General features: G+C 37.0%; 1 protein-coding gene, 1 long non-coding RNA gene and 1 pseudogene across 2 annotated transcripts in view; 2 read left to right on the top strand and 1 right to left on the bottom strand.

Annotated features, from left to right (window-relative positions):
• Positions 1-12539, top strand: part of LOC136849140 (protein turtle-like) — a 553559-nt pseudogene extending 541020 nt beyond the window's left edge.
• Positions 12540-14057: 1518 nt separating this feature from the next.
• On the bottom strand, positions 14058-25211 carry LOC136849100 (peptidyl-prolyl cis-trans isomerase H-like). Its single transcript, XM_067122094.1, is given in 5 exon segments — positions 14058-14333; positions 15589-15681; positions 16628-16804; positions 25136-25184; positions 25186-25211. Coding segments are annotated over 5 exon segments (543 nt in total). The 3' UTR covers positions 14058-14135.
• Positions 18445-27525, top strand: part of LOC136849233 (uncharacterized) — a 192967-nt gene continuing 183886 nt past the window's right edge. The window contains exon 1 of the long non-coding RNA XR_010856279.1: positions 18445-18505. This is a non-coding gene — a long non-coding RNA (uncharacterized lncRNA). The remainder of the gene's footprint in view (positions 18506-27525) is intronic.

The following is a 27525-nucleotide window of genomic DNA, read 5'->3' as shown; positions in this document are numbered from 1 at the left end:
ATTCAGTAGATAGGTAGATACTAACAATTTCTCTAGCTTGTTTTCAAGTATTTTAATATCTTCACAGTTATTAGTAAACTGTTTGTGAAATTCTATTTTTCTAATGCTGTTTTCTCATTTTGGGTAAATGGTGTTTGGTATGCTTTCACTAACTCTTATTTTCTTCCCAACTTTCTTTCCATCGGCTGGACAGAAGGAAGGAGTACCCAGGTGAAGCGATTACCACAGAACAGATCTAGTTCAACACCAACCACCATCACTACCACCACCTCGTTCCCCTTTCACTAAGTAAATAATCACTTTATATCCCAAAGCACCATCACTGTTGTTATGTTGTTTACAGTTTGCAAGTTTATACCCCTCAGCACCCTCACTGTTGTTTCGTAACTTTTGCAAGTTAGTGAACCAAAGATCTGTGCAATGTTGTCTGCACTGTATATTATTCAGGAAGAATTTTAAGAATATATCTCATGACAAAGCTAACAAAAAGCCTCTGAGTTCCATCATCGGTTATTACTGTATGTGCAAACAGAAGTAGCCATGAAGATTATTAAAACACTCGATTTCTTGTAAAGTTCTTTTTGTCAGTGACAAGGTAAAGTAGGGCTGAATGTTATAGTGTATTCTACTCTTTTACTAAATCTTTTTTTATATCCGACAACCATTACTGTACAAGTTGTTACAGTTTAATGTGAGGACAACATGCCCTTATTTATTAGGAGGATGAAAAATTCTTATCCATTAGAAGCCAGAAAGACAACACCCTCCCCCCCCAACACCCAGGCACAATTATTACACTGCCATTCCTGTTAGTATTTCATCCTGTATCCAAATAGACAGGAGTAACTATTATACTAAAAAATTATACGATTGTGTTAGTGTTCATTTTCTGTGTAGGACAATAGTACAATGCCATACTTGAAGAGTAGCTATTTTTACATAATTTTGAGTGAGTCATTATTTAGTACAGCTATGCTATTTCCTTAAGAAAAGGTTCATTTTCTTTATATCTTGAATCTTAAGCAAGCAAAATTATAATGTGTACTTGCCTTTTCCAACTGATTCAGTGATACTGTAATAATAAGTGTTTGACTACATAGCTGCCCACAGCAAATGCAATCCTCATTAGACTCTTGAACTGTCATAAAGATCAGATCATAGCAAAAATCACATGCAGTGTTTGATTCTTGTCAAATTGGTAAAGCAGTGCAGGGCGTAGACAATCACCTAAGCTGTGTTGTAACAAGGTGGACATACAGGATGATGGAACATCAGGAGAACCCCCTTTGATAACACAAAGGTAGACAGACAGAGAAAAAACACTGAGACATCAGTCACAAATATGACAACACAAAAATAATTATCCACATAATCCTGACTAGAGTTTAAACTTAGGGGCATAACGTCCCCCATGGAAGAGAATGATTGTCACCTCTATCAGCGTTAGTTTGTCGTCCTTCAAACTCGAAAGTAACAGGTTTAAGTAAAGCAATGGTTTGTGCACCATACAAACTCAGGTAATTTGGAAGGTAATGTCTGGTAATAGAGATTCAGCATGTATGCTACGTATTTTTAGTTCTGTAACTTTTTTTCTGAATCCGTCAGTATTTCGCAAGACCTTTATCAAGAATTTCAGGTTACTAATTGATTTTTTATTTGTATTGATGAAAGAATTGACCAAACTTTTTATATGCTTTACTTTTCTTAAGGCAAAATTAGGCTTTCTTCTTAATTATGTGATATGTGAAGTGGTTATTAGTCAGATAATTGAAACACACTTTGTAGTAAGTTCTTCCTGTAGCTACTGAAATTTATTTTTCAAAACTTTTGCATGACACATTCATAGCCTCTTATAACATGCACCATATTCTGGAAAGGATGTTACGTTTGCATGTTTACTCACGTTTGAAGTAGACGACATTGTTGATATATTTTCATTCTTTGTATCGAAATGTTTTTATCCTTTTCTTTGCTTCATTTTTCCTTGCTTGGGGGATAATGTATCTTTTAGTCATTTAGCATCTGCTCCTTTTCTACATTTTTGTAGTCCTTACATTGTGAAGATCACTAAAATGTAAGAATTAGATTATAAATTTGAAGCTGTGTAAAGTCCAGCAGCATCCAAAAATTCTTGTCTTATGCAAAAGTTTGAAGAATTTTTTTTTCCATATCGGTTTGCAAAGTTGATTTGAGATCAGTAAGTAATGTTTGTCTTTCACATTTCTTTTTGCTTGGAGGCTTCTGTAGTAACTGCTAAGACAATTATTTTCACTTGTAAACATAAAATTCTCACCATTTGTTCTACATCGGTTTGTTCTGTAAACAATAAATCCTGTTGTTATATTTATTACCTTGTTAAAAATGGTGTTAAAAGAAGTGCTCATGTAGATTAATAATGTAAAAAAGGAACTTGGTATTGATCCTATAATAAAAGATAGTACCAGATTGTCAGATAATACATATCTTTTTATAGTAAGTATAAATAATAATATTTCTTCTTATAGCAAGTATAAATAATAATAGCAAGTATATTAGTTAACATTCTCCTCTAGCCTGAGATACAGGGTAATGGTAGATTATTAGCCCACCCTTTTTGGGGACTTTCATTCTAATGAAGCCTAATGAATACTGTATTAAAAACCTAACTTCATACTTTCAGCAGAATGAATCTTATATAACAGGATTCTCTAATTATGAAAATATAAGGTAACTATAGAATATAAGGTATAGCATATATTATAAACATTCAGTCTAGAAAAATGTTCTTTTAACATTTGAATTCTTGTGTAGCTCATCATAAGTTTATTAATTTTTGTTAACATAATATTCTGGACTGTTGCACCCAATATTTTTTGTACAAATATTGTACAGCAGAAAAGTAATTACGCATTAAAAACAGTAGTCAAGAAAATGTTGCAGTATATATTTAATTAAATATAACCAAGATTTTTAACTTGTAAATAAGCAGTTTTAAATAATTTTGACCGCAAAAAGCAATTTCTTATACAACCTGTAGAACCTCTCTTCATAACTTGAATCACTCTTTAGCCACTTGCACAATTTATTTTGATGTTTATAGGAAAGTCTTCCTCTCCTCATAGTTAAATGTCTTCCAGTCATTTGTTGTCATAGTTTCCATTTTAACGTTAAAGTTGTCTTATTTATTTACCCTTTTATAGTTATTTCAAAGTACATTATGTATACAGTATTATGTAAGGATAAGTATGTCTCTTTACAAAGAATGAACCACTTATTAATACTAATGCCTTAATAGTCTTGCCCATCTGAGTACTGACTGTTCTTTAAACAGGTCAACCCAGGATTTAACACTAGGCAAGACTTGCTCCTACCAAGGACAATCCCTGTCGTGCCAGTTGACACGTGTCAGTTCCTTTTCATTTTTTCCTAACTTTTCTTCCTATTCATTTATAGAGCAGCTGTATTTGATTATCTCCTGTGAAAAGTATTTTGCCAGACACAAAGGAGGTTTTTCCTGAGCTTCCTTTTCACACCGCTGGTTTGGAGCTGGACTCTGCTTTCAAGGACTAGAACAAGGGTTGTGTGCTCTCATCTGAAATTGCTTACTGTGACTTTACCATGAGGGATTTTGCCTTTCCTCTTTCATTTGATTTTTTTAACTTCTCCTGGACAGAAGGCAGTGAAAGTGTACTCATTTCCTGCTTTGCTTCAAGAAAGGCTCATGTATAAAGGGTCTCCAGGTGTCCCTATTTTCAGTCTCACTGAGGCACAGCTTGATAGTATTTATGGCAATACTGAGTCAGGGCTGGCCAGTTTCTACTCCCCAGTGTATGACCAAGCAGACTAGAAAGTGAAAAATGGCCTTTGAAACTTGTTTGATTTCCTGAGAACTGCATGTAACACCTTCATTTTTACAAGATTCTCTACACCATTAATATTGTTCCAACACCGCAATGGAGTGGCTGACAACTCCCTCCTGTAATAGCTAGTTTCCAAATCCTAGCCTTCATCATTTAAATATCAACCTCTTATCAAGAACTAAAGACCAGAGTCCTTCTAGTGTTGGAAGAAAAACTTTCCTGAGGCACCTAACAGATGCTTCAAATTGCAACCTCCCTGCATCAAATTGCACTTGCAATTGTATGCTTGACGAGAGGCATTTACTTTCCAGCCATATAAGGACAAAAAATGTTGCCTTAAATTCTTTTTTAGATCAGATATAAAAAAGTGAAATTTTCTTTAACAATTTTCTTCCAAATTTTGATCTTCCTGTGAACCTTCACAGTTCCAAGAAGTCTGTCTTAAGGTATAATTATCAGTTTAACGCCTTCCAAACTTTTGTTCTGAGCAGTGTATTAGAACACAGTCATTTGTACAAGACTCTATGCACCATTAACATTGTTCAGCACCTCTACAGAGTGGCTGACAACTCCCTCCCTAAATAGCAAGTTTCCAAATTATCTCCCTAATTCCTTGAAAGCTCTCAACTTGGTAACAGAAACTTTTTTTTTATTTCTACCATATCCCTTTCCAGTTGGATGAAGCATTTTCAGACATGATGAGTAGAAGTGCATCTCGTCAGAATGTGAGAAAAATTACATCTCTTTCACATATTCCATTATAATAACATTATGTTGCTTCTACAGCTCCCCATCATCTTGTATCCTACAGTTGCTCAACCATCTGGCTCAGGGAAGATTTAAGTGATCTCTCTGTCCTGATAATCTTTTTATTTTTTTATCAATAAACTCAGTTGGGAGACCAGCACTCGAGGTACAGCTACCCTTGCTCCCTTCAATATTTTAATGAAGGTAACCAAAATAACATCCACAGTAAGGAGAGCAAGCTTGCCTTCTCAGATCTATACTAGGAGTGCCTATCACATTTCTTTGTATAGTCAGGAATCCTAAACCTTCTTCCCCCATAGGGGGCTTAGTGCCATCAGTGTGCTGTAAATATTATTCTGGGTTTTTACAGCATCCCTTCAGTTTCACATGACTTCCATTCCTGCTTTTCTTCTATCTTGCTGTCCAACGTCTTTAACAGTTACATCTTAGTGCAACTGTTGGATTTTCTTTCAGTTTTAGCCTCAGATCCAACGACATGTCATTTATTTTGTGGATCTCTTTATCTTGCTGTCAGACACTCCAACTCCCTCTTTCACCTCCCTAAGCACTGAATGGTTGAAAGTGCTGCCCTGTGTTTAGCTTCATTGCTTAAATTTCATAATTCTTTCACTACACCTTGTCTTATCACTTTTTCCTTTCCAGTTAGTCAGACCAACTCTCTTACTCTTCATTCCTTCCAGACTGGTATCAAGGTATTGATACGGAATTTTACTGTTGTCAAACATCCTTGAGTGGAGGTTTGGCTTGACAAATTGAAGTACAGTAACTTCTCAAGGTTATACAGGGCAATTGTTCTTATGTTTAAAACAAAAATTACTTGAAAACAAAATTTCCTATTTGCACACACATTTTGATGGACACAGATGCACACTTGCATGAGACAGCACAGAGAGGAATACCAAACTTTCAAGTCTATATGTAAAACTTTTTCATGATTAGCTTACAATGATAAACCCCACTGTTGTTCTGAGGTCATTAAAATGTTTGAAATCTTACCCTCGTGGATCACAAATGGAGTGCAGTCTTTTTAAAGAAACATAAGCATGACACATAGTCATATTTATGTAATGAGTAATTGACACTAAAATATTCTAACATTAGCAATGTTTGTATTGAATTTTAAGGCTCATCCCGTAACAATTTGAAGCTTTTCAAGTAATCTTAGAAAAACAAGGGGAAGTATCCAAATTAAAGAATAATGATGGATATCATTAATAATAAACAGTATAGTACATGTACCTTATGTTAACACTTTTAATGCAAGGACATACAGATTGTACGTGCAGACCTACTCCCTGACGTATTTATTTACACTGTTCTAATTTATATTTTTATTCATATGGACTGATAGTTAATAATCATCTTCTGCACTTATAGAAAGTGAGTTCCAGTTCAGTTAAAGGCTGATTTTTGCATATGTAGTAAAAATATATTTTTTGAATTAACGTATTTGTCTATATTAGTTGAATGAAATGAACTCTTGCTGTAAGTGAATATAGACAAATTATTTTGCTGTGCTAACCACTGATATATATATATAAACAAAATGAATCTCATAAAATTTTAAGATATCTAGTTCTTTAGTTAGTCATATGCTCCAATTACAATCTTTAATCCTTATTTTACTCTTTTTCGCAGGTTACTGCGGTGCGGAATACCAGGTTTAAGGTGGGAGTGGGCTTGGGTAGCAGGTGTGCTACTAGGGGGCAGGCTTCTTGACTCCACGGATAGCAGGCCATTAGACACCAGTGCTGCTCCACAAGATATAAGTAGTGGTGGCCAAGAAGCAACAGAAGGCACATCAAGTGAAGATTATCGGGAATATGGGGTGCAGAGAGGCAGGAGGTTTCCTAGAGATGTTCGTTACTCTGTTGAACTAGAATATTCACAGCCTTTGGGGTGGATATCTCGCACAACAGACGGACGTTTTGTGCTTGACCAAGATAGCGAAGAAGGAGGCTTTACTTCCCCAAGAAGACCTGCACGAGGGGTAATAAATTTAGGCGGTCAAAGTCAGGATCGTTCTCCAACTAGAGTAACAGAAGAAGGTGGTGTTGAAAGTGGTGTTTACCATGTACGTGATGGCACAGCAAGCCGCCTCCACCACCGTCAGCCTCTTCCTCCTAGATTCAGTCTTCGTTCGGATGGCTCAGGTGCCAGCACACATGAGGAACTGCGTCCAAGTGTACGGACTCACACACCAGCTGGTCGATGGGATGGCATGACAGCACAGTTTTCACCAATGTCGCCCGAATTTGGCAGACATGTTATACCTGAAACTCACGGTGAAACTGTGTGGTCTGCACGTTCCAGGCGCTTTAGAACATCGTCCCCAGGACCTTTGAGCTCCGAGTGGAATCAGTTAGCCCAATTAGCATCATTTAGTGAGGTGAGCAGTGTTCAGCAACCGTCCAGTGTAGAGCGCTCTTTCCCCTCCACTGTTTTGTCTTCTTTCCCAAATTCAGCACAAGGTACACCTTTGGCACATGGCACTTCAGGTGTCATTTCTCCTCCATCTGGAGATTTTCCAAGAGTGCTTCACCAGAAATACTCTCATCAGTTGCCATCACTGTCAGCCTCTCAAGTACACCCAAGGCGTATTCTTGTGGGAGCCCAAGTGCATTCTCCTCCATCACAAATTCACCCACAAATGCAAGCATGGGCATCACCTTCACATCCATCACTGGGCTCCTCATGGACCACTCCTCTCCGATCTACGCATGTGTGGTCAACAACCCGCCCAATGGGCCATCCAACACATTCAACTGGACGACCTGAGCTGACAGTGTTGGAGTCTGGACAGCACATACATTCACCACCAATGGCACGTGCTGGACCAGTAGTACGAGAGGCTCTAGGTCACATCCAGCCTCCACGCATACCAGACATCCCACGCCATTATGTTAATCTTCCTCCGAGACGAGACGCTTATCAACGAATACCGGGGCGGGACCCCCCCTATTTGCTCAAACCTTCCACCTCGGAGAATCAAAAGCCGCTGGCCACAAGCTCGCCGCCACGCCCCCGTGCTCTTCAGGGAAGGCAACGGGCCTATGCACTGCCCAGGCCTCGGCCACTGCCTCCTCCACCTCTTACCAGTACAAAAACAATAGTACCTGACCCCTTGCCCAGAGCATTGGGCAGGACACGAGATAGTGACTCCAGCAGTGATCAACCTGTGACTTATACTCGTGAACGTTTACAAGAGGCCATTGGGCGGGTACGTAGCGGCCTTTTTGGAGCAACACCACGCACGAACAGTGCCCCAGAATTAAGTTCGGCAGGACGCTCTGAAATTAGACATATATCAGGCCGTCGCTCTAGTAAACATAGTACGGGGGGCAGTGCTCCAGTAAGCCATGAACAGTCTCATGAACAATCTCAGGAGCAGTCACCAGATTCATCAAGTGGGTTTGGTAGTAAAAACACATCCCAGCAACAAAGTTCATCACAGTCTGGACAGTCATTGTTAGCATTAGGACTGGATTCATCTCGTTTAGAAGCTTCAGAAGTGATGGAAATGTCAGATGCTCAAGATGTAACGTTACATGCTCCACCTGCTTGGCTTCTGGCAGCTCCTCCTGGGCGTCCAACACCTTGGGTACGCCCTAGGCATCCTCCTCCATATGAGGAATGGGCAGCAAGACAAGTTTTACCCCAGTTTCGTATGCCGGTTGTGATAGGTTCCCGTCACTCAAATGTTAAGGCAAGTATGGTGGGGCGAAGGCAGCGGCCTGGATTGTCAGGGCTAGATGCTAGTTTAGACTCTGGAAGTTCAGTGAAAGTGTCCCCGAGACCACCACCTATCACCATTCCTGTGTCTCCACAGCAGCCATTGGACATTAGTGTGGATGACCATTATGAGTTTGATACAGTGCTGAGTCCTACTCCTGGAGAAGATGTAGCTGCTGAGTGGTCAGAACCCGTGTTCCATCAGGCGGCGTGGCCTCAGCGACTCTGAGATCTACGGGTCAGGTGGGCGGCGCGCCATGAGTCAATGGAGGCACGGGTTGCTGCAATGAAACAAGAATTTAATGAATACAGAAGAAGACAAGCACGTCGGAGGCACAGTCGAGAGTTAGAAAGTGTGTGTTAACTGGAACTGATAAAAATGCGTGCAGTTACACTGCAGACATTTCTAGCATTGCAGTCCAATAATTGAGAATAAAATAGTCAAGTTATATTCAGTGATGTGTCTTTCAAATCGTAGGGGATGGGCAGTGCTCAATAGGTGCCGCCGTTGTAACCAATAATACTCACTATATAGTGACGCTGCTGTTGCTGTGTCTCGAGAAACTGTGCAAATTGTTGAATTTTATATATTCCTATTGGATCTCTGTTTCAAAAAATTATCTCAACTTTGTATTGTAGTTAGAGATGCCCCTTTCATGTGATGACTACAATACCCACATGACACGTTCAAGCAAAGTAAGAAGCACAATTTCCCTGTCTTCACTGCATCATCTTCACTCTCTGGAACTACTCACATAGGCTATGCTAACTACTACTCAATGCAAACTGTTTTTCAAGTTCCTGTGAATATTAAATTTTCATTTTGAAGCGACAGGCCAACATTATTTCATTTCCGATGTAGGAGAATTCTGCTCAGATGTGTGGAACATTTTAAAATCTTAGTAGATTTGTGACAGATGTCTAAAATTTTATTTCTATGATTTTGAAAGTAGATTAAATGTAAAAATATTTGTATTCTGTATATTTTAAAATATTTTAATTTTATTTTAATATAAAATATCTTTATTATGTGTATTTAAAAAATATTTTAATTTTATGAAAAGGGTTCCAGAGTACTTCATGAAATTCAGGGATACCAAAAACTATGAGTTGCTCTTTTTTGTTCTTTTGCCGCATTGATGTTTTGAGTTTCCAGTATTTAATTTATGAACTTAAGGTAGTCTGTGATGTGAACTAAGGTTGTTTTAGCCCTTGCAAAAATTTTGAATTGCAAAAAAAGGAAACTACAAATTACTTTTTTTGTGAATGCTATGAATATAATTTCCAGTCATTCTTTCATACTCTCTTAAGTAATTATGCTGTCTTGCTACAAGGGACTGCACTTCTTCCCTTAATTTCCAACACAGAATTATGATTATCATGTAGGTATATTTATAACAGATATGGTTATTATATTGTGACAGTCGCAAGTGATGGAATTCACAAATCAAGTTCATTGTGATACTCTCACTGTACTGTAATCATAACAGTAACTCTCTTCCTTCACACTTCACTTCAATTTTCTTAATACTACCAAATCATTTCAGTAGGATCATATTTTAAGTAATGAATACTTCAAAAGACAAGTGCTAATGTGCTCGCTGTTTCTATATACTGTACAGCATATCACCTGATCAATGGGAAAGATTAAAGAAATTATTCCAATATGAATATATTAATGAGTTTTTCGTTTTCAGAGTTTTAACATTTCTCAGTAAGCACATTCGGTCAGTATGGTACAGTACTTTATTTACATGAAAAGCCTTTTGGTCTGCAGTATTTAAGAATGTTGTTTTGTAAAGGCATAAAAGTTTAACTGTTGGTAAATAACATGTAAATAGAATATAAGTGTTTAAGGCTACATTATTCTTTAATTATTTTTTTAGTGAGAAGGTACAGGAGAAACTTAAATATGTAAAAATGTAGAAAGGTAAATTATTTTTCTGTTCTCAGAAGCTGCTATCTTTCTTTGACACCGGGTCAGTGTTTGTTCCTTAGCGTGAAGTTGAGAGCAGTGTTAGCTCAGTCATGAAATAAGGAGGAAATAACCTGCCCTGAGAGAATATTGATGCCTTTAACATTCCATAGCGTTCTGTTCAAATTATCTGTGTCGTTTGTTTGTTTTGTTTTGTTTTTCACACATTCCTTTTCTTTTCAGAGTGATAATGTACAGATTTGTAAACATGAGGCTCTATTTTTTAAGCAATGGCCAACATTAATCTGGAATTGTTTTTACTTCAGATTTTATTCGTTTACATTACATAATCTGCAATTATAGACTAGCAAATAAAAGTACATCACTTAGAATGATTACCACGTGCAAAGTTCGTAAGCTAATACATAAACATTGTGAACTACAGATGAAATTGAAACCTTCTATAGCTTTACTTTCTCACAGGGTCTCAGTAACAACACCAATGCAATAGTGTCTATTCTTCAAAGAAGCCAGAATAACATACATCTGCATTTTTTAAGTTTTATTTTTATATATTTAAATGAGAACCAAGGTTTCGGTAAGGTGTCTCCTGTTCTGATAATTCTGTCCACATTTGATATTTTGAATATATTAGCTTTTGTTGTCTTCAGAGAAGAAAATAACTATGAATTGGTCTCTGCATCTCATATTTTCCATTTTCATTAGCGCCAAACATTTTTTTTTTTAGTTCATGTGCAAATATAATGATTGGGATTTGTATGAATTTTCCCAGTTTAGGTTGTCTGATGCTACTTAAGTGTTCATTCTACCCATCCCTTAGTCATTATCACTGCCATATATTTAGTTTTAAGTTTCTTTTTTCTGGTTAACCAACCACATTTTCATCATGAACTTCTGATCAAATCGGATGTTTACTAGTCTAGTAACAAGTGGATTGGACAATCGTTTAGTGATAAACAAAAGGTAATTTGCATTAAGTTTGTTACAAACCCGAACGTAAACTGTTGCTACAGTTCAGCTGTACCTGAATATTGAGCCAACTCAATAAAAAAAAAAGCCAAAGTAAGAGACAGAAGCTACTAGCCTCAACCTCCTGCAACTTCTCATACTTATAGATTGGTAATATAATTTATTGTTGCTTGCAGCCTCAGGTATGGATTACATGGCATTCTTTAGATATTTCACAGTTATCCATTTCTCAATTATTACAGTATACCTAGTATCATGCATTTCTTAATTCAATAGGCTTTCACAAATGAGTAGCACAATTTAACTTTTCGTAAAATTTCTATATGTCGACGAGATGATTATCCAGCGGGTATAATTTACCTTGTGAGGTAAAACAAGAGATCTGTGGGGGAATACAGGATAATATAATTAGCTCTGCTATTGTGACTTTCATAGAATGGTGCTCAAAGGTAAAATATTAAGTGTGACATTTTTGACAGCATCACATTTTTTAGATCACATAATAGAATTTAAGATTGTATAGGCATGAGTTTAGTAACCCAGTGAATTAGCGTGGCCCAGCATCGTAATGCTTCTTTTCTTTCAAATACATCATGCTTGCACAATACTTTCCTAAGTACAGTCAGTTTTACTTTTTGATATTAGGTGTTACTCATATTAGAATCATCCAAATTCACTTGGAAATGCTGTAAAACATTGATTGAAAATGTTTGGGCTGCATCTCCACAGGGCAGGTTGCTGGTTTTATGTAATGATGCTATGTTCTCTTCAGGTGAAAACATTTTTATTAAAATCTTACAGTACTGTAGCTACTTTTGGATATATGTATATGATGAGCTTTCTTTAAAGATGTATAGAATTCTTCATAAATTCTGTGTACATAGTACTCTATGCGGTGTGATTTAGCAGTGATAGTGCAGCTTTTTTGGTTATAGCTGCAACAACAACAATTGGAACTCAAATGTGTGCGTGTATACATACACACACTATATATACGGTACTATACATAGTATTTACAATATATATGTGTATGTGTATAAAAACATACAAACATACATACTATATTTTATATACATATAGTCATTTATGTTTCCGGGAAGTTTTCTGTGATTAGGTAAGTCAACATCTTATTTTCCCTGGAGGGAACACAGCGCCCCTTCTGCCGCTCGCCAGTTTTACGTATAGTCAGTCGTAGTTATCTAGCTAACAGTACAGTTCAACCTGGACATTGTTACTGTGTATGTACGCTCATGTTGTATGGCATGAATAAGTAAATAAATTATGTTGACATACAATGCATTTTACTCATCATGTATTAAAGAGGTGGTTTGCTCTGACGTAACAATAATGTTTGTCAAAAATTGTTCTTTTTCTGTTGCTGGTATTTAGATATGAGGGACACAATAAACTGACTGATACCAAGCAAGCATTTAATTTACTCATTTTCAAGTTTTTGTATGTGTAGTTTTTACATCAAGCATAGCTACACTTATTGTACACAGGATGAGACATCCTTGGTATCAGTACAGTAACAAGATGGAGCTAGTATCCTTCTCTAAAGGATTCCTAAGCAGTGAAAGAGCTTATTAACTACTGGAATTTTTCCTCTAGCAAGTCCAAAGATCCTTCATCTGGTCATCCATTAATTCGCATTCATCACAATACTGTCCATACTGCCTACTGAATGACAAAATGGCCAAGATATAAATAATTCTTGACAAGATGTAAAACTACTGTAGAAGGATAAGAAAGTTAGGTGTCAATGCCTCTAACCTGAAAACTCTGTACCAAATATGACTGAGTAGAAACTGATACCCTGCCAGTGTCAGGGGCCATTGTACATGCCTCTGTTCAATTGTTATCAATTCTTGACAATATCCTCTATTTCAAATCTAATCTTATGTGACCACTGCCAACCAAAAAGGAGCCAGTAAAATCATGAATGCATTTGGGTCCACGTCTTCTGAATGGCGTCCAACGCTGACATCTACAGCTCATCTCAAGCATTATCAATGTAATCTACAGCATCCTTGGTAGATAAACTGGATCAGAGAGATGGTGTTAGCAGGCAAGAACAGTAATATGCAGTCTTGCACCAGTTCTCCATAGTCTTGAGAGGAAAGATTGTTCTACGAAGAGGAATCTGTTTAGAATTTTATTCCATCCATTGTATCATCCAAGGGCCGGAAAAACATCAGAATGCAACTCTGGTTGATGGCTGTTGTTATCCCTACTTTGAAAACTGGCTATTCAAGTAACACAAAGCTACTTTTTGCCAACTCCCTTCATTTGAACTGGAATCTCCTGCAGTGACAAATCAAAAGGGATGAGAGCTTCAAATCTCTTCCTGCCTTGGCATGAAACACAAGGAAGTGTAATAGATGCATTGACACCCAAGGACCTTGGTGCAGTCTTTTCCTCCTGTATAACAAACTTCTTGTTTGACGAAGGGCAGGGTACTAATAGCATTGCCAAGGTACTAGTACCGGCCCAATTATCTGCATCTACAGTCCTGGGAGAAGCTCTAATTCAGTCTGGGTCTAGGAAATTCTTTGGAGGTAAGCCAATTTACCCATTTATATGTGCTAAAAAGGTCTGATCTTTGTTAAGCTGTTCTAAAGGACAGAGTTGGAAAACCAGTAACTTAAGGTTTGTGGGTTAGCTGTGCATGCATGTATGAAGTTTTGATTCGTGGAACCAAGGGGGCCAGGCTGGAGTCTGGGAATGTACCTGAAAAACAGAGATGATAGTACTAAACACTTTCAAATACAGTAGCAAGTAATGGAAAAGTGTTTAATGAAATAGTGACCATATTAACCAAAGAAAATATTTATTTGTGTTATAAGTAATCAATTCACATTGGCCAATGGCCCCAACGTTCATACATTCATTCACATTTGCCCACACTGAGATATTAAGACAGGTATCTTTGGCTTATTATTTGGTCCGGTCGGTACATTTTCAATTTTCCTCATCACAAGAAGACCATCGATTACACGACCAAATACGACGTGTTTTCCATCTAAAAAGTCACATTTTGCACAAGTGATGAAGAACTGGCAGCCATTTGTGTCCTTTCCGCTGTTAGCCTGAAAGAAAAAGACTCCTACAATCTGATAATCCAAAAAATTTATCAAACTTCAATATTAAAAGAAAATATCTGCTTATGGTACATATAACTAAACGTTAAATCATTTTTACACGGATACAAAGATGAATATAATCTAAGTTCTATAAATTAACTTCTCTTGTTTCACTCATATTTATTGCAAAGAAAGGCAGAATTAGCAGAATGCTGAGTTTTATTACACGCAATGAAATCAAGCCATTTTTTCGATAAGTTATTGAACTGTCTTTCAGACAAACTATCCCTGCTACCAGAGGTAGCACTCAGTTCTCAAGAAGAATGATAAAATAAAGTTTTGTTTTAGCCCATTCACAAGACAGATATGTAATACTTCTTATGCTATGCTGCTACTCCAAATAAATGCATTGTTCACTGATGCATGCAGACGGGAATGCACACAGTTAAGTACTCTCTTCTCCTTGGATGCTGGAGTCTTGTCAAGACAATTTACAGTAAATACTGAGGAGCTACCAGGGAAAGTTATGTCACATTTACTGTTTGCCCTTCTTATGAATTTTTGGAGATACAGAAGGGTTAGACAGTAAAGACAGAAACTCAATACATATACAGGAAGCACAAAGCACTGCCGATGAAGCCTCAATAGGAACACTGCAGAAAGACACTTAGCCCCATCTAGTATGCAATGCAAAGGCCCACTGTAAGTGGTACCCCCACTAGGAATAACTGTGGAGAGAAATAATTATCCTCTTCATCCTAGTTTGGAGATGAAACACAATCCACAGGTCTCCAAGAACTGTGCAGAAAGGAATTTCACTGCAAAATGGCTGGGGTTGACTTGCCATTAGAACCTCATACATCTTGGTGTGGCAAATTCTTATTCAGAAAAGGACAGTCTGACATAAAGGTAGTATATTACTCTACTGCCAAGAAAAGACAGTTTGGGTTTCTAGTAACTGCCAATCAGAATCATCCCCAAAAATACATCGAGCAAACTTTTGTTTTGTTTTAACATAAGGTTTAATAATAATGGTGCACCGGTAAAGTAGTAAATTCAGCAAACCGTAATAATAAGCAGAAATCTTAATAGAAACTCGAACCTCAAACAAAAAATAAACTTTGTTTTATTTCTTGAAATTCACTCTTGAAGCAATTTCAGTCTGTTGCATAATTACAAAGTCTCTTAACTGACATGCATTATTACAAAGCAACACTGCATCTAAACTTAAACCTTACAAACCAACAACCTATCTTCTTACCAAAGAAAGCAATCCAGGCCCATCATGTTTCAGGGTAAAATTCTCATCAGGAAAGCTTGGTCCATATATACTCTGAGTCCCAGTGCCATCACCCTGAAATGCACAGTTGCTGATTTTCATGCTTCTCTGTAACTTTGCATGGACATAAAATACAAAAAAAAAAAAAAAAAAAAAGTGTTGTGTAAAATTTGTTAAAACTGATAACCTATTTAAATATGCTTCTTATCCCTTGAAATAGTTCCATACAGGACTAAGAATGCCAGTGTTTAAATCCTTAAAATTTTATTTGCAACATTTCAAGAACCGTTCTGTTGCCATCGGGCTGGGGAAAGGAATGGAAAATGAAAATTCATATGAATACAATGTAGTAAAACAACTTACGTAAACATTTAAAACCTTTCACAGATAATTATGAAAATAAAAAATGTAACAGTAACTGACAATTTATTCATAAATAACAAGACACTGATAAAACAAATACTTGGCATATTTACAAAGAGACTGTAGTTTTTTTTCCAGGATTCCAAAGCCTTGGTGTGTAAATCTATGGTGTTGATGGTGTGAGTGATCTCAAATAACGGACTGTCATGGTTTTATGAGCAATGCCCAGGACTTGTCAGGAAAAATTGAAATCAACAACACATGACAAGCTCCCATTACAATGCCTTTCTTAGGTAAGAACCAATTGAATATGAGTTAATGTAGACAGAGTAGAATTGTATATGGAGTCAGTCATTTCTTAATATTGCGTAGATTTTCCCACACTGAAGAGCAAAGCTTTCCTAGGCAGGGCAGTTTTATATATGATATGGTACAATCAAAACTGGAATTTCTGCAGTAAATTTAAGCAAGGATCTGAGGATTTGACAGCATGAAATACCATGACCGGATTTAAAACATAAACAGTAACCTCACTTATTTGAACAAGGCACCAAAAGGGCAATGAAATGGGAAAAAATGGAAGTAAAGTACTTAGGGAGATTATCTCTCATTATCATTGAAGTTTACAGTTTCCACGAAAAGGAAAAATCATACTTACCCTGACAAAATCGCCTCCCTGGATCATAAAATCTTTTATAACTCGATGGAAACAAGCCCCCTTGTATCCAATGGGTACCCCATCTTTACGATATTCGCCGGTACAAAATTGGCGGAAATTTTCACTAGTCTTGGGAGTGACGTCAGCATATAATTCCATTATCATACGACCAATCTCCTGTGAACAATAACAGTTAAACATTGAAAATATATTCAGAATTATAACAAATCTCAAAGTGAAAAACATTAATTTCTATAATTAACTTTAAAAAGCACATAAAAAACGGCTACATAGCACAAACCTATTGTTATAAATTAATCTGAGATAACCAGCCCATCACAGCATTGTCCTTACATAGCTTAACCAGGTTTCTAATTCTCTGGGCAAGGCCTCGGGTTTATCTTTTTTTTTTCAATTTGCACCTGCAAGCACATGGATACCAAACAAACAATTGTCTTAACATAACCTGGCGATGGAATAATGCTTGATAAGATCCCTACACTGTAGTTATAACTACTCCAATCAGTACCAATCTTTGGTCGAGTTCGAGGTTCAGTCAGTCGACAATTAATTCCTGCGACACCTCATAAGTGCAGAGGGCCTCAAAGAATTCTTGCTATAAAGGTCTGTAGTGTGCCAATTTTCCTCAGGTCACCCCAGCATTCTTACTTCTGTAGGTCTAGCCCCTCCAATGACTTCCTCCAACAGTCCAACTATGTATTTACAGAAACCCCTCCACGTTTTCCTTAAATTCCACACAGTAATTACGATCCAACAGCAATTAATTTAATTTCCAATTAATACCAACATTAACGCCAGCAGCGGCTAAATTTGCATGAACAAATCCACGGCTTCAGTCCTAAGTTTTAAGGGATCTTATTTCCAAAGACCATCACTTTTACAAAGAATGCTTTCAAGTAAATACCAAATATAGTATCTACGACCTTCTAGGTAACCAATAGAACCTTACAATCTTCCTTGGTGCTTTACGTAAAACCGATCAAAAGCAGTTTCAAAATCTACAAAACATCGGATTGTCAGTTAATGGACAATCTAAAAGGCAACTTTTATTTACCAATTCATTTTCAAAATAAGAATAAATTAACCGAAAATATTTTAACATTCAGTGGCCTTCCACCCCACAGATTAAATTTCCGTACTTTAATCATGCAGCTAGGACATGCCTACTTTGGTCCTGAATCTCATGCCGCCACCTTGGAGGTTTTGCATGCTTCTATTTCAGGCTATGAACTCTATTAAACTGTGATCAGTAACAATACCTCATGTTGCACATTTATCAAATCAAGACCATCAACTAACAATTTAAATCAATTTTCGAATTGGATGCGTTGCACGGTTTCTTAATTACGGGGTAAAGATGCGTTCGGTGCTCGTCTCAACAACCGTAAAAGTTTCTGTGCGGTTCAAGTTAGTGATAACTGATTTATTGTATCATTAAAATTACTCTTACTGCATAACGACCATCGAAACGATACTTGCATCATTTCGAATATCTATACATAACAATCAACTACAACTTTAACTCAATTTCTGAATTGGGTGCACGATTTCTTGGGTGAAGATGCGTTCCGGTGCTGGTCTCAACAAACGTATAGTTTCTGACAGTGACAACTGATTTACAGTATGATTAAAGTCAGATTAATCTGTTACTCTTACCGAATACCGACCATCGTAACGAGAATGCACAACTTCTGAATGCGAATATATAAATTCTTCACTCGTAAAGATACACGCGCATTTCGTAGCTCAGTTGTCACTCTGTTTACTTCCTCGAATTCTGAATCCTCGGCAGTTTAGCCGGAGTGTGAAGGTCGAAAAGAAGCACTGCTTTTTAATGGTGGGCGTCGTGATGAAAAGGTAATGGCTATTTGTTTAACATGGTGTTCAATTAGGCGTCTTTTCATCACAGGATGGTCTTTAGGACAAGGAAATTCATCTGTCTTGGACCAGGCCTATATATTCTGCAGGGCATTCGAAGGACAGTACACCTATGGCGGGCTCCATTTAAGTTGTCAAATTCCTTTTATCATAATTCACTCAAGCATAAGATCGTCTTTTAACTTTCTACTCGAAAGATCTGATTTTTAAGTCCTCATTAATTGTAAAGTTGGAGTTTATTTTACAACGACGTGTGACTCGTCGAAATAACGCTTCAGAAATCACTTATATATATATTTTTTTCACAGAAATCACTTATATATATATATTTTATGTTGGTTCACTTCGGTTACGGAAACTTGTAGGCATAGAGATGCTTAATGGTTATGAATTTGTTAAATGCGATTTGTTGACTTAAGACCTCCTTTAATACCTATTTTCGAGCGTTACAGAATTAAATACGGTGTTTTTCGTTGTAATACTGTATACTCATATGCTCTGTCGTATTAACTACCGCATTTGACGACTTTTTAGACACCTCTAAGTTGCCATTAATGCTGGATGTTTGGAGGCATTTAAGGTTTTAAGGCACATTACCGTTAGATCAGCGAAGCTCGGAAGATAACTTCAGCTTAAATTCAAAATGTATTTGTACTCGGGTATTATACCTATTCCCCATTTGACATCTAACCTATCCATTCACTATAACACAGACCTAACAATTCAAATACTTGGCAATTTTACAGCATAATTAGCCTACGTAATAGTGTTCACTCATTTATCATTAAAAATCTTAGCAGGATTTAAGGTTTGCTTTTTATACTCAGCATATAAGATGACCCCCCATTTTGGGGGAGATTTTTTAAGGTTAAAGGTCGCCTTATACGCTGGCATATACAGTATGTAGATAGGTAGATAAGTGGAGATTTGAAGAATATAAGCACTGAAAAGGCATAAGTAGCAGAATTTACAGAGGCCCATTGCATCATACAGTACGATAATTGTTTTTGACCATTAATATTTTACAAATCAATCAGTCTCAAGAATTATACATAGACCCCACATGGAAATGAATTTTTTGGGTACCACTGGCCCTCTGGCTATTACTGTTGAGAAATCTGCCACAAAATCAAATTGAATTATGCCATCAAAGAACAGTAAAATTATGAACCAATAGCCTGAATTTTGTAAAAAAAACCATCATAGCCTAACTTAAACCACTTATGTCACAGTGACCTGAAACATCCATAGGATACACGATTGAGAGAAGGGAGTGACAGCATTTGATGGGGATACACAAGTGCAGGCTATAAAAAGTCACCTATTTCAAATAATTTACTTCTATGAATGCTTCATAGCCAAGTTTAGAGTTGACTGACTGCAAATATTGTAGGAGTTTAAGGCAAACTAAGACGAGTTTGGTAGGAGATGCACTTGTCTGTGGGTTATTATTGACAGGCTAGAGTACAATTACAGTTAAAAGGCTCCCTTAGACATGTGGAGCTCTCATCTTATTTTACCTCTCAGTGTATTCAAACTACTACCTATAACCTGGCATAAGGATCCTCTGTAATGTTTTCAACCGATTTTCAACCCTAACACATATTTCATGCCCTTAGGCTAGCCTACAGACAGGATAATTACTATGAAGCATGCACTTCAGACAAGTGACACTAGGTTAAATATGTGAACAGATCTGAAAAATAAGCTACGCCAAAAGTCTTTGTGGTGATCGTATTCAGAATTTAAGCTACCAACCTTTTTTTTTTTGTCACGTCACAGTGCATTTTTAAAATTAAAAGATTGATTTATAATAACTGCTCTAGTTTAGGATATGCCAGTAGGCTAATGGCTTGAATAGGCCAGGATCTTTCGCCTCATCATCATAATTGGAGCATAAGTACAGTACATTAAGCAGTGTCCAGGTCAGCAAGTTTCAGGGCACGGTGCCCTAGGTTATGGTTAGCTAGCTTATATCCCTGTTGAAATATGTCTTGATTCGCTTAAAAGCTAGCAGCAACCAGTGGAAATAGTGTGCACAACTCCTCTGCACTTTCAGGCTTTATTGAATCATCCCATTCTATCCAGGTAATGTTCTAGCCTAGGCTTATGTCAGCCTGTTATGAAAGGGAATCACTTTTTAAGAGCAACAATTTTGAATCAAGCAGGCCTTATGCTAGTTGCAAGCACCTGTTGAAAGGTTTATTTTCAAGGTGTTTTCAATTTTTCTCAGTGACTCGGCTAGCCATTCTTGAGAAGCAGTGCAGGATAATTGTGCTCATATTCTGCTTTGCATTCTATCAGATTTGGGGTGGGTCCACGCCAGCCAGGTCAGTTTAAAGCACCTCAGATTTAGGTTAGGTTAGGTTAGGATTTACAGTATGTTGAAGTATGTTTTTGATCTGCTTTTAATCTGGGTAAAATTGCAGAATACTACCATGCCACATAAGAAAAGTTTTTTCCACATCCAAAATCGAACTTGTCCAACCGATTTCCATCAATTTGTTGATCAGTCTGTTTTGTCTTAACAGTTTTTTTCTAGGTCTTAGCAGACCTAACTCTAGACATACAAAGCTCTGGTCCTCTAGTTCTTACGATGACTGTAGTACGGTATTATGATGGTGAGTCATGGGATTTTGAAAACTGGGTCAGTGGCTTCTGTGCTTGCATCAGTATCTGACATCCAACCCATGAGAACTGCTATTCCAGGCTACTGACCTTTTATTAGCTAAAGTGGCAGTAGGCTACGCAGGTTGTTTCAAATTGACCTGTGGTAATCTCAATATAATTTTGGGCTTGCCTAACCAATCATAGGCCTCAAAATATGCACTTTTCTGTGTGGTACTTTGACCTGATTGGGAACTCATCCATTTGATTTTAAACTAAGCAATAAAACAAGTAATCCATTTGATTTTAAACTAAACAATAAACAAGTAAAAATGTGTCAAAGTTTCTTGGTATAATCAGTTTTTTCTGTACAGCCACTACAGCATATAATCAAAGGCCACCAAAACTGGATCTATCTTTCAGTGGTCTTGGTATAATGTTGTATGAGCCGTAGCCCATGAAACTTTAACCACAGCCCGGTGGTAGCCTATCCTATATCATTGCCAGAAGATCAATTATGGCTAAATTTAACCTTAAATAAAATAAAAACTACTCAGGCTAGAGGGCTGCAATTTGGTACGCTTGATGATTGGAGGTGGATTATCAACATACCAATTTGCAGCCCTCTAGCCTCAGCAGTTTTTAAGATCTGAGTGGACAGAATAAAGTGCGGATGGACAGAAAACCAGCACAACAGTTTTTTTTTTTTTACAGAAAACTAAAACCAGATCCAGTGTGATAAGGTAACAAGGAAAACCAGTGAGGTGCCGTCCAAGTGGTTCAAGGACATATGTTTGAAAGAGAATCACTGTTTGAGCCCCATAAAAATATTACCTCTGCATTGGGGATACACCATGGGCATACTGACTGGGCGAAGTCTCGGTTTTGCTATCGTCTCGCCACGCAGTATAAATGATCAGTAAATTTCTTGAGGCAAAGTAGTGTTGTGCCATCATCGAGTGCTAGTAATAAAATCCGTGGCCCTGGCAAAGTTGTGAAACTGATGGGCCAAATGTGGGAAAATAGAAAAATAATAAAAGGGGCTCATAGAGGGAGTGTCCATCTTTAGGAGTTTGAACAGGAGTCTAAATGAACTTGTATGGTCCTGGTACCTTATTGTACAAGGAGATGTTAGTTACCCTAATACATAAGTGAAATTATCAGAAAATGGTAATTAGTGATTGTTGGGTGGTATGTCCAAACTTGAAGTCCACAGATATATGCATGAAACTGTGAATCACTCCCAAAACTTCATGGACCCCAAAACTGGTGCTTCATCATAGAACATCAAGCAGTATTGGAGGGGACACTCACCCAGTATATATCCAAATACGGACAAAAAAGATGCCTAAGGTTGGCCACAGCATCATAGTCTCAGTCATTTGAATGTTGCTTGAGGCAGGTAGGATGTATAGACCCCATCCATGTTAAGGCACATGTTGAGTCTAAGTCTGGTTAAGTAATATTTCTTAGAAATCCTTTCTGTAGGTAAGCAGTAGCCTAGGTCAGTCCATGTATCTGAACGAAAACTTGAGTCTAGGCCAAGGCCTCATGTTCAGTGTTACTTGGGATGGATGGGTGCACATGCAAATTACTCACCACTCTGCAACTGAATAATCTTTTGAGTGTAGCACGTTAACCTCAGGGAGCCAGTTGAGAAAAACGGACACAGGTTGTGCCAACGAAAACAAACCTAACCTTAACGGAATGCCATGTCCTGGACCTGACCAGACTTTACTTCCCCTAACCTGACTCAAAGCATTGTACCCTAGAGAAGCTAATCACTGGGACACATGGACTAAGCTTCTGCTCAGAGGCTTGTTAGAGACCCTGTTCCCGTCGTTCCCCCTCTCTGAAGTGCTGTTTCTGCCATTACGTTTCGTGCTTCAGAAGTCAGGAATAGTGTGAGGATTTTGTCCCCACTTCTCAGTACTCCACCAGTTCCCATTATTGCCAAGACATGGCCTTTTGACTTTTCATGTGTTTTACTATGACTGAAATAATTGCAAAATAGCCAATTTTAATAGTTTCCAGTTGAATGCAGGACTACTAAGGATTCAGAGGCCGATGAAACCACGGTTTTTAAAACACCTTTTATCAAAGCATCGGATAAAGGTGAAAGTTGGCAAGTGTATATTTTATAACCCTACCTAATATTGCAAGTGTTATTTACTACCTAAGTTCAATAGTTCTGGTACTTACCAGAGTAAAAGTGGGTTTTCCTGCCAGAGCCATCAAAATCGCAGGTAAGGGTTTTGAACACAATAATGACGTTAACCTATGACGTCATAGGCTCACACCACAGTGAAGAGAAGTTTACATATGGGGAAAACGTCTCTTCACTGTGGCTCTCTGCCAAGCGATGGCATATTCACTAATGTCTGCACCCAAGACCAAGAGAAAGGGAAGGTTTGCTCACTTTCCCCAAATATCCCATGTAGGTGGGCTTTGTCTACTTCCTTATTGCATCAGCAGGTGGTGCACAATGAGGCATGTACCTCGAAGATATGTCATCGCCTGCATAGTTACTCCAGGCAGAGGCAACGACATCAAATTAGGTGGACCTTGTCTCTCTTGGCCTTTTTAATACCCATACAAGGCTTCAAGCGATATCAATGATGGCGAGCAGAGTTTGTCATCGTCCTTGATAGCATTATCATTCTCAATAATTTTATTATTATTATTATTATTATTATTATTATTTTGTGGAGTTTCATTGCAACTTCCACAGCAATTTAATAGGACTAAGTTGTTAGCTTGGATTTCTTCCATTTTCTTGATATTCGTATTGTTTCTACTTTACAAATAATTCCAGTGCAAGTGGATTCATCCACATAATGAACCAGTCTATAGCTCATTTGTTAGATCTACATCTATTCAGGGCGGGAATAAAAAAGACAATCCATTTTGTTTATCTCAGGTTTTGACACTATAGCCTTCTGTTTGCAGCATGTCAGGAGGCGGTCACTAGAAGTAGAATTTAAATGAAAGCAATGATGCCTCATTTCCCTCAGTGTTAGAGTTGTAAAGTCAACGCCATTGTTTTATTTCAGTTAATGTAACCCATTGTTATTTTTCTTGGTTTTTATTTATATCATATAACACCTAAACAGCGCTTTGATTCAAATAAAAGCATTTTAGGAGTCAAGATTTTGAGGGCAAGCTCAGCACTTGTCAATCAAATGTAACACGATTTATATTGATATGCATGAAAGGAAAATTATTGAAATCAGTTTGAATGACATATTGTTATAATCACTGTGTTTTAAATGTTTTAGAGGTACAAATAAAACATCTAACACTATACATAATTAATTTACAAATGTTTACATCGAGTTGGAGGAGGTCATCATCCACGCCTCTTCTTGACTGGTCCCACGCCTTCTTAATGTCCGTTTCTTCTTCCTCAAAATGACGTGTTGTCGTAACAGCTCCTGCCCGCACTTTTGGGGGCGTCGCTCAAGTAACCATTACCCACATAGAAATAATTACCTCACACTTTTCATTCTTAAAAGTTTAACAAATGCAGTCTTGCAACCTCCAATTCCATATCCTTTGTTGGTTGAGAAATTACATTTAAGCATATTCTCATGGGCGGACCTTTTAACGATTGTTTTAGAATAAGATTACTTTTTTACTTCTATAAATATCAAAACTAGCTTTCTAAATAATACTTGCAAAAAATTAGGTAGGATTTTAAAATATACGATCAATCCGTCTTTGATAAAAAGTTGTTGCAAAAACCGTGATACTGGTTTTTTCAAAGTTTTTTTTACCATAGGCTTTTTCTAGCCTAGGCTTCTAAGATTTTGGGCTAGTTTTACAATGAACCGAACTTGGAAAGGGAAACTCCTATAGAGAAGTGGTGCAGGATCAAGATATTATGCCAGTTGCTACAACTAAGGTACTGAGGGGATAAGTGGCCCAATGGACCCTGGAGGTGATTTGGCTAAACTGTTTTCGAACAAGAAATATCCCAAACTACCCCAGGGGAAAACTCACCGTTTGACCAACTGTGATGTCAAAGAAGACCACGGGGTTATTTGGATATGTTGCTAATTTGATTCCAGGTCGGCATTTTATTCTGTTGAAAATGTCAGCACTTGTAACTGGTCAAATGTTGATTGTACAGTGACTATCAGAAAATGTTTACAAGAGACAATGAACAGTTGAAAATAATTTTCTTCTTCTTGTTTTAAAGCGCGGTCGTCAGTTGAGCTCTGGTGTTTCTTGACAGCTCGTTTTCATTCTTAATTTAATGTGGTTATAGCTTCTTTGTTGGTGAACTTTTATTCTCAATACCTTTTAACGATTGTTACTTTTATTCTCATCATTTCACGAGGCTTCGTATGATTTTAGAGCACGATCAATCGTCTGAAAGTTTGATACTGGTTTTTTAAAAGTTTTTTTTTTCAAGATTTTAGGTTTTCAAGATATTAGGGGCACAACTGGATGTTGAATTTCTGGAGGGCTTGTTTGGTTATCACTCTTTGAAAGAAAAATTTCCGATATGTATAATGAACATTCTGTTGAAGAAGTACAACGTGGTCAATACCATCGCTTATCAGAATGCACAAATTGAACCCCGAAAATAATTTGTTTTAAATAAACAGTTGGTGATTATGTCGAAGTATTATAATGCGAAATTTAAACTTTATAATGAACTGTTCATTTATCATTATCCACTAGAGTTTATAAAAGTTTTTATAACATTTTTTCGAACATATTATTTTACTATGATATGTACGAACTTTTAGAATATGAAATATATATATATATATATACAGTATATATATATTGGTGCAATATAAGAGCATACTGTATATATAATTATTGTTATATATTTATGTTACACACACACACACACACACACACACATATATACACACATATATATATATATATATATATATATATATATATATATATATATATATATATATATATATATATATATATATATATATATATATATATATATATATATATATATATGCTTGAAATCAAGATATAATGCTGTAGAAGTACTTGTTGAATTACACCATTTACTTTACTTCATTTAATGACAACTTTCAAATGAGAAAAACAGAGCTTATTTTGTGGTTGTGGGAGTTACTTCTGGATATTTGTTAAAGTTTTTGTACAGTATCCAGTGTTCGTTTTGTGCATCACTATGCGCTTTTGTTTTAGAATTTAGATAGTTTGTATATAGGCTGCTTCAAGATTCACAAAGATACTACCCATTGTTAATCTTTTAAGTAAATGTAAAATAGGAAGGAGTCTTAAATACCCCTCACAATACGAAGAAGATTCGAGCGAAAATAACCCTGGATACTCATAAACGTAGGGTACACGATAGAATGGAGTAACTAATAATTTTGATTACCTTCAAAGGCAAAATGTAAGTGTACGAAGATAAAGTATAGGCTATACTATTGAACAATAGTCTGGGGAGCTTGGGTGTAAATGGGAAAATGTATGCAGTGTACAATTACGGTAGAACGGGTGGATAGGCATAAATGTTTGTTTTGGTTAGTTTATTTTTTTCAAGAGGGATCAAAGCAAAGCAACCTGCCAAGATTATTATTGCGGTGAGAGACTAGTTTGGTACAAAGCCAGGAACTTGACAAGGGTATATAATGTTTCCTTGCCCTTTGTTTAGACGAAATAAAGATTTCTAGGAAAAGAATAAAAGGTGTGCAAGTTTATGGTTAAGAAAAAGGACGGTCAATCGAATTGGGGAGACTTCTGCTCGCAGATGATGCAATGTTCATTGGTGGCAGTGAAGAGAGTTTGTGGAACTGATGAAAGATTGTGGGGCCGTTGGCGAGGTAAGAAAATTGGCATCGAATTTTTGTGTGAGGATAATGGAAACTAGTAATTACTGTATTGTTAATTAAGAGAATTGGTTATGGTCGATGGGGAATGAGGCAAGAGGTGATTATCAAATGAGGTAAAGAAATGAAGAGTGTTCGGGTGAACAAAATCAGTAATGTATTGATGGATTATTCAGCTTCCTCCTGTTGGTAGGGAAGCTTCATTCCTGAAAGGGAGTGAAAGAAAAGAGACGACAGCCAATGGAATTAATTATCTGCCCTGTGTATGTTAGGTGGTATAGTTCTTGGGAGAGAATGGAAGAGAAATGGTCGGTACTGGAAAAGCGACCAGAAAGGGAAGCAGGAAGTGCTAGTTTGATGGAATGACGAAGGAAATTGAAAGAAAAGACCTGGTGTCTAGTAAGCGCGAAGAACGGATGCATTTCATAGGGGTTTAGATTCAAGACAGTTTTATAAGGATTAAGTAACATAAGGTAAATTTGACATTGTTTCGAGAGTGTTCAGTTAGGGTTCAGTTAAAGGATGAGGGTGCATATACTGCATGAAGCCGACATT

The sequence above is a fragment of the Macrobrachium rosenbergii genome, chromosome 1, assembly GCF_040412425.1.
Source record: "Macrobrachium rosenbergii isolate ZJJX-2024 chromosome 1, ASM4041242v1, whole genome shotgun sequence".
Lineage (NCBI taxonomy): Eukaryota > Metazoa > Arthropoda > Malacostraca > Decapoda > Palaemonidae > Macrobrachium > Macrobrachium rosenbergii.
The sequence above is the reverse complement of the archived record's forward strand: the minus strand, read 5'-3'. Positions and strand labels throughout refer to the sequence as shown.